This window comes from Eurosta solidaginis, chromosome 1 (genome assembly GCF_040869045.1).
Source record: "Eurosta solidaginis isolate ZX-2024a chromosome 1, ASM4086904v1, whole genome shotgun sequence".
In the NCBI taxonomy this organism is placed as follows: domain Eukaryota; kingdom Metazoa; phylum Arthropoda; class Insecta; order Diptera; family Tephritidae; genus Eurosta; species Eurosta solidaginis.
In genome coordinates, this window is record NC_090319.1 from 186,068,378 (window position 1) to 186,077,035 (window position 8,658).

The 8,658-nt window shown below is 40.0% G+C and overlaps 1 protein-coding gene and 1 pseudogene across 1 annotated transcript; both read left to right on the forward strand.

The window, feature by feature from the left end:
* Positions 1-507: 507 nt before the first annotated feature.
* On the forward strand, positions 508-7,239 carry LOC137239162 (DEAD-box ATP-dependent DNA helicase Fancm-like). The gene is given in 7 exon segments (XM_067764158.1): positions 508-604; positions 2,064-2,125; positions 3,982-3,999; positions 4,002-4,682; positions 4,684-5,233; positions 5,236-5,315; positions 7,075-7,239. Coding segments are annotated over 7 exon segments (1,653 nt in total).
* Positions 7,240-8,160: 921 nt separating this feature from the next.
* LOC137238977 (U6 spliceosomal RNA) lies at positions 8,161-8,254 on the forward strand (annotated as a pseudogene).
* The last annotated feature ends 404 nt before the right edge of the window (positions 8,255-8,658 follow it).

Here is an 8,658-nt window from a genome sequence, read left to right on the forward strand (position 1 = left end):
AGGGAATTCGGTCTCATGCTTGCCACAGCAATCCTAATTTCATTGAGAAACTGACCCTGAGGGGCAGATGAAAGGTTGGTCACATCCCTTAATTGTGGCAACCGGAGATGCCGGTTATATATGCTGTAAAACGGTGACGAAAGATGGTGAAGAAACGCATGTCCATCGTCAGCCGAAAAACAATCGATAATTGTACGAGTGGGCCGGTGCTCATCTCGTCTTTTGAGATGTTTGAGGCTGCTTTAGACTGCGTAAGCGAATAGGAGGCGTTCCCGGAATGGATGGCCACATCCGAAAATGTGGCAAGATTTGACGCTGTCAATTCACTGCAGTGTGGCGGACTGCAATGCAAAGATATTGCTGGGGCAGGTACTCGGTCACTTACAGGTCTGTGAGCGGAAAAGGTTGGACACATCCCTTTAATTGTGGTAGGAGTGTAATTGGAGGCAAAATGGAGCATAATTGTTGCGTAATTGAGTGAAAATTGGAGCGAAATTAGTAGCAAGAATGGAAGCCAATAGTAGCACAATATGGCGTGCAATGGCAAGTCAACGTAGTGTGGTCTTAAGCGATGTCGGCACTCACAGGTCTGTGCGCGGAAAAGGTTGGTCACATCCCTTGATTTTAATTGTGATGGAGTTTAAGACGGAGCATAATTGGTGCCAAGCTCACTCTGTTTGTCAACGTAGTGCGGCCTTTAAGCGATACCTAAGCAAAACCAGCACCGTCGTCAACAATGTTTTACATTGTTGTTCCACTGCAGGACAGGAAAGGTTGGTCACATTCCTAAATTGCGACAAAACACAATATCTCAATCTGATTAACATGTTAATCAGATATCGAGATATCAAAATCAATGAAAGAGGGATTCTGAGGCAAGCACGGAACTCGCGGTGGAGTTGCCGTGCAACCGAGTGCCATTACCCGAAAATGGAAGGGGAGGATGGATAGTCCTCCTCGGCCAAACCAAGGCTGGTTGACTTGAACACCCCAGCTCACCGATTGGTACCAACTTGTTGGGCCGAAGATCAACGGACATTGATCTGTGTTTTACACCGGATGTAGGTCTACGAAGACAGGAACTCCTGTAAGCACGCATTGTCTGTCCCGTTTGCCCTTCTCTTGAAGTCGCCTGACAAAATAAGATCTGACCCCACCTCACCCCTAGGCGGCCGGTCCGGAGTAGGTGGATACTCAACCGGAAGTGGCTTCGGCTGCGAAAGTCTTTAAATTGGTACTACGGGGAACAGATAGCCCGCGGAGCTTGCTCCGTTTCTGTTCGATTGGGGTTAGCCCCTTTTGGAGCATCGTGGTGGCTGTGGTTGATATCCGAATGCGGTAAGAGTTGGTCAGCTCGAATGTGGAGTTGCATTGCAACTGGGTGCCATGACCCATAGAATGGAAGAGGTGTTATATAGGCCTCCAACCCCACCAAGGTGATGATGTGTCCACTCACATTATCGATTGGTACCAAGGTAAGCGAGCCTTGGGGGCTGGTCAGACCTGCTTTGACCTGTGTACTTGGTACATACGTAAGGTTAGGTCTTCGAAGACAGGTACTCACGTTAAACCTACACTCGCTGTCCCGTTTGCCCAACCGTCTTCTAATACAATGTACGTATCTGAGATATAGAAGCACTCTCGGGGGCTCAACGCCGGCATTCAGCAACTCCTTCACCATTTCATGGCGTGTCTCCGATCGTAAAGGCATTTTTATTTCGTGTTAATCAAATAAAGACAATTACAAATTATGGTCAAGGGCGGGAAAATGTCCAACTTCTGAATTGTAAAGATGACAATCAGATCCAATTATATATTTTTATTCTTTATTAAAAACGTCTAGTTTTTTTCTAAAAATTGAAAAGAATACCACAAGATATACAAAGCTTTCTGCGTCTAAATTCCAAAACTTGTATACAAAATTTCAAAGTGTTTTACAATATCTACAGTATTACATTCGTAAACAATGTTTATTATATACCAGATTTTTTGACTGAGATAATTATCTGTTCGTAGTGGTTCAAACCACTATTATACTTTATATAAACTTTTATTTATTTTAGATACACCTAAATCTACTCTTCATTTTGATAAATATTTTCGTCAGAATGACGATTTTGATATTGTAAATAATCAAAACAGTGAAAATAAAATTATTGAACATAAACTAAAGTCAAATTGTATTTTTTTCCCCCCGAGGTTTTCTTTCCTAATGCAGGCAATCCGCGTTTTAGGCGCTATTATTTGTGTAAAATATGGTATCACGGTAAACCCGTGTATTTCAATGCTCTTTGTAATTCAGAGCAGGTTAATAAGATTGTCGTTTAAACGACGTCTTTAAAAAAAAATGTTCTACAGTTGAAAAGTGTTCCTCATTCGCTGACCTGTAACGCTATTTGTGTTTACTTTGGCAATTTTTGTGTGAGAATCACAAATTGTGGTGTGTTTGTTGATTTCAACATAACCCTGGTGAGGATGGCCTACAGAGTGTGGTAATTTGTAGAACTGTCAGTTGCTGACTCTTCCACACATTGGAATGAGACAGCTGTGCGGTGCTGCCAAGTTGGCAGCATAACGATACCTAATGGCCATGTCATGAATTGTTTGAGGAAATTCACGTCTGAGTTCTGACGCGATATGAACTTTGTTAATCTTTTCTCAAACTTTCATTTCTCCCTTGTTTTGTGGTATTTAAGTAGAAAAAGTTTGTGTCTAAGGTATTTCCGTGGTTTTTTTTTCGTTAAGCTTGCCGTCGACCGCTGTTCATCTGATCAGTGCTTTGGGGTTTTGCTCATTTGCTGATGTCCATCTGTCCGTCTGGCATCACTGGATTGTAGCGTGGTTGTGTTTGCTAAATGTGAGCACACAAAACGGCATTTATAGCGTGACCAGCGAAAAGTGTGTATCAGGTTTTTGCAAAACAAGCATGGAAGTAGGCGGCTTGTAGTTTCCTTTCTGTATATTGGATCTTTTTTCCTAATGTGAAATTACCCCTTTCTTTTTTATTTTTTTGTTTCAGGGCATCTTTCGATCGGCGTCCCACTCTCCGAGTTAATTTTTTGAATGTGCCGCGGAACTACAACCTTATACGATTAACAGTGCGCTACTATGACATGGGCTCCTCATGGTATACCCGTTTTTATCGGGTTTATTAGCGGTCCATGGGTGCGGCGTGCGCGGGCGGACTCCGCCGGCGGGCCAGAGATGGTGTGCAGAGTGTGTGAGCGAAGGTTCAGTTACTTCACCACTCTGCACCACTATCATTGTGGCTGCGCAAAGAGATATCCGTCAGCTTCCTCGCTGTATCTCCATAAAAACGAGAACATGCTTCGCTTTAACGTTTTTTTTCTCATTTTGATCTATTGTAAATATATATTTACTAATAAATTATAAATATATTTTATTAAATATTCAGTTTTTTAGGTGTCGAACCATAGCTGTTGGTAAGGTGTGTCGGATACCTTACCTGGCTTGCATGCCAAAAGTTGGCTTGACCGATCTCACGGATCCGAGTTGAGATCCCATTGGATCGCACGCAATGTGTCATCCTAAGGGAAAATTGTGTTAAGATTTTACCTTCTGCTGTTCACTAAGAAAATGTCATTCATGGAAAAAGGGATACATACATTTGCTGAATGAATTTGACATTCAGAAATATAGGTACATATCGGCAAAACGTGGTGTGGTGAGTATACCTTTTCTTGAATTGTAATTGATTCTAATTTATTCTCATTTTTATTTCCAGGTACGCCGCTACGTCTTGGGTGGCTTGCTAGCACAATAAAAGCGAATACTTTGTTTGCGAACATTTAAGTTCAAAAGCTCAAACTCATTGGAATTGAAAGCAATTTACGCTCCATCTCACATTGCCGTGATCGTTACATGTTGTTATAGAGAAGCGTCCAGAATTTGTACGTATCAAATTGATCAAATCGCCTTGATCACATTCTGTCGTTAATTTCTTACCTTCGCATTACAAAGGCAGCGCTCTTCAATAACTCACACTTGTTATGCTACCCATCGGACTTGGCAAAACATTCATAGCAGCAGTTGTTATGTACAATATTTACCGCTGGTATCCTGCTAGTAATATTATATTTATGGCACCCACGCGCCCTTTAGTGGCACAACAAATTGAAGCTGGTCAACATGTAATGTCCTTTCCGGATGAGGATACCAACGAGCTGACTGATCGGATACCACGTACGCGTCGTACAGAGCTGTGGCATACAAAACGTGTTTTCCTTGCTACTCCTAAAGAGGTGGAATCTGATATAAGTGGAAGCGATCAGAGAAGTACAAGCAGAATCGATTTAAAATTTCCCTTTGATGAAGTAAAACTTATTGTTGTCGATGAAGCGCATCGTGCCAAGGGCCGATATGCTTACACCGAAGTAGATCAAGTTATAAAGCAGCATAACAGTTACTTTAGGGTGTTGGCACTTTCTGCAACACCTGGACGTACAATGGACGACCTTGCTGGGGTTGTGCGCAATATTCTAATGGCACATATCGAAGTTCGCAGTGACACGTCAATTGATATGATGCCCTATGTCCACAGGCGAAATATGAAAACTTTCGTAGTGCCCATGAACGAAGATTTGAAAGCCCTACATGCAGAAGTTTTGGCGAGAGTACATCCATACCTGGGACAGCTGATTGACGCAAATGGTTTAAGCGGTTTCTTTGACAAAGGTTTCTAGTAATTTTCTCCTATTCGAACAGAAAATATTTCGTGAGAGAAGCAGCAACAAAACATCCAGAATCAAGCAGCTATATCAACAAACTTCTATTTGTATCTGTTTTTATCATACACTGGAGCTATTGGAACGGCACGGCTTGCATGTCTTTCTAAACTATTTCGAAGAAGATGAGGAAGGTCGCTGTAAGTTCGTGGTAAATATTGAACCAAAACTGTGTCGGTTGTTAGATAGTTTACGTGATAAATCGGGTCCAAATACATTCGAGATTTCAACGCACCCAGTGAATAATGGACAAATTGCTAAGGTACCTTCAAATCTGTATTTTTGGCACCCGATGCTTGATGAGGCGCGAAAATATTTACTCGAACATTTTCAGGCTCTGGCAGACTCACGTGCCATAGTGTTTTGTGAATATCAAGAATCTGTAATGTTAATATTTCGCTTACTTTTGCAGCATGTGCCATTGTTAAAGCCGCGCTACATCGTTGGTCAAGGTGCTGCCACTGGTTCCTTACGTTCTTTAACACAAAAGAGCAGATACAAATTATACAAGATTTTCGCATTGGACAAAATAATATACTTTTATTTTATTTTTGCGGCGAACTTCCAGATGTGCGCGGATGGTTGGAAAACTGGCGTTTTTTTCTTGTCTTTTGTGGTTGGTTTTATAAAGGCTTTAAGTACTTTGGGATCCAGTTAGGTGGGTACTAAGCGAGGCGAGTATTGGTATAACGATTGCCGCACTGCCATTGAATGTTGTATTTTTGCATTCGTTTCATTCTTTTGCGCTAAAATCCCTTTGAGAATTTGTTCTTCTCGTTCTTCGGTTACTAACACTACTACGTTTCCTGGTTTTTTCTTCCAATACGCCCTATACGTTGAATGAAACGTCTAGGATAGAGGTGTTCATATCAAAGCAAACAATCAATTCAACTTAGCCAACATCAATGCCTTCTTCGCCAATTGCAGTAGCTACAAAAACCTATACGCGATTCACAACTCTTCTGAAGTTAATGGAAAAAAATTAAAGTATAATACCAGCTAAGGAGCTTATCAGCTTACTCGGAGATACTAAAGAAAGCTTACGCTGAGACTCCGGTTTTCATCGAGAAGAAGGTGAACCTCTCCTTCGTTAAGTATTTTGATCAAAATGATGCATAATGAGCCAAGTAAACCGCTACCATTCTTCGAAACAGCTGGATTGCATAATGGTGTTAAACTGATGGTCTGCACCAACAACGCATCTTTAGAATGGCTGCAGAGAGTTGCTCAAGACCTCCACAAACAAGAAGGCGCAAAAATGAAGGTATTGTATAGAGCAGTGATCCCCACGATACTGAAGGCCAAGGTTTGGATTTCCCGAATATAGACGGCGGAGGACACGCTTAACTTGCTACAGCATCAAAACACGATTATACCAGCATGGAAATGTAAGGTTCTTCATGTTTCTCGACCCGTAGAGCTCTGAGCGGGATATATCAAGGTATGAATGGAGGGCCCTTGACAGGCCATTCTTCTCAGACCATGAATATATCAGCTTCAGAGCCCCTCGAAAGGGGATAGAGAAAGAGAAACCTAAAAACCATAGGGCAACGAACTGGTATAAATTTCAGAAATCTGTAGCAGGAAGACTGTGACAGCCTTAAGAGGTTAACACCGTAGAGAATGCAACAACGTCTTATCAAAAGTGCTGACAACTGCGTACAAAAGAGCTTGTCGTCTGAGCAGATACAAGCGGAAAGCAAAGCACCCATGGTGGGGTAAAAGCTTGGTAATGTTAATATTTCGCTTACTTCTGCAGCATGTGTCATTGTTAAAGCCGCGCTACTTCGTTGGTCAAGGCGCTGCCACTGGTTCCTTACGTCCTTTAACACAAAAGAGGAGATACACTTTATGCAACATTTTCGCAGTGGACGAAATAATATACTTTATTTTTTATTTTTGCGGCGAACTTCCAGATGTGTGTGCGGATGGTTGGGACACTGGTGTTCTTTTCTCCTTGTCTTTTGTGGTTGGTTTTATAAAGGCATTAAGTACTTTGGGATCCAGTTAGGTGGGTACAGGCGAGGCGAGTATTTGTATAGCGATTGTCGCACTGCCATTGAATGTTGTATTTTTGCATTCGTTTGATTCTTTTGCGCTAAAACCTCTTTGATAGTTTGTTCTTCTCCTTCTTCGGTTACTAACACCACTACATTTCCCTGCTTTTGTCTTCCAATACGCCCTATACCATGAATGAAACGTTTAGGATTAGACGTGTTCATATCAAAGCAAACAATCAATTCAACTTCGCCAAAATCAATGCCTTATTCGCCAATTGAAGTAGCTACAAAAATCTATACGTGATTCACTACTCTTCTGCACTCTTAAGAAGTTAATGGAAAAAAATTCAAGTACAATACCAGCTAAGGAGCTTATCACTGATCTTATAGAGCAATTGAAATCGTCAAAAGTATCTGATGATGGCAAGAGCTTCATTTTGCATGCGAAACCATCTATAGTTAGTGATATTCTAGAAAAAATTGAAAGTACTTGAAGTTTTGGCACAAGATTCTGAAGAAATGACTGCGGAGGAAAAGAAAATTCGTAAATTATATAGTATCATTGAAAAACTTTTGAGTGGCACACATGTACCTGTAGACATGTTTATCGATGATACTGAAATTGAAGATATGGCACAACAACAAAATAAATGATCACCAGCGGGAAATTAAAACAACTGAAGAAAATTTTAAAACGCCCCTGCAAAAAGCTGCATCAAAAAAAAAAATATCACGCATGTTGAGTATCCAATGCCCGCTGGTGCTGGTGTAGTGTAAGCAGCCAACAATTCAATTTAATCCAAAATATTTAAATCAGTCTAATATTCTAACCTGCTACAAAAATAGTTTACATGTTCATCAACACATAAAAATGCATTTGAGAATTAATGCTGACACAGCCATTAATAAACAGACGTGTACAACACACAACCAAACGAATTTGAATCCCAGCATTTTGCATTCCTGCAACTTGCAAGGTTAGCATTTCCCATAAATTTGCAGCTCATATATGTAGGTACATATTTTGTGCCGAGTAGTATGTAGGTATGTAAGTATGTATGTTTAAGGTAGTTATATATGTAAGTATGTAAGCTTAAATGTAAATAGATATGTAAGAATATGTTTAGAATAATCTAATATAAATAGGCTGATTTTTCTGGCTGATTACAGCCTAAGCCTTGTAAAAAGAAGAAAAAAAAAGAGAAGGTGTTAAAGTCGGGCACCAGTAATAAAAATTAAGGCAATTACGTCAACGGAAAATACACGAAGATAAGCATATTGTGGCAATTACGTCAACGGAAAATACACGAAGATTGGCATATTGTGGCAATTACTTCAACGGAAAATACACGAAGATTAGCATATTGTGGCAATTACTTCAACGGAAAATACACGAAGATTAGCATATCGTGGCAATTACTTCAACGGAAAATACGTTAAAATTGGAACGATATTAGCATAGCCCCAGAGCAAGAATGACACTGATCTCGTGAAGCGTACCACATTTTCAATGGTGACAAACAAGAGGAGCATGATAATTATAAGTATAATAAATACACCAACTTAAGTATGAAGTCACTTCTTTAACCATTATTTAAAAAAAAAAAAAAAATATTCGGGCAACCTAGCGGCTGCCTATTATTAAATTATATTTTTGCTGTAAAAAAAAAAAATTTTTACTGCTTATTGAATTATGTTCCCAGAAGAGGACATAAAAAATCAAAGTCAGTTTGACCAAATTTTTTATAAACTAGCTAAACAAAACTTAAATTTCCTAGAAGATGAAAAGAAAACACCCGAGAAAATAAACCAAGGCCCTAAGCCAATAGCAATTGAAGAGTATAGAAAGAGGAACAAAATTCAAAAAATTGAGGAACCTAAAGTTCCAAAGCCGGTCAAATTAAAAAGAAAAA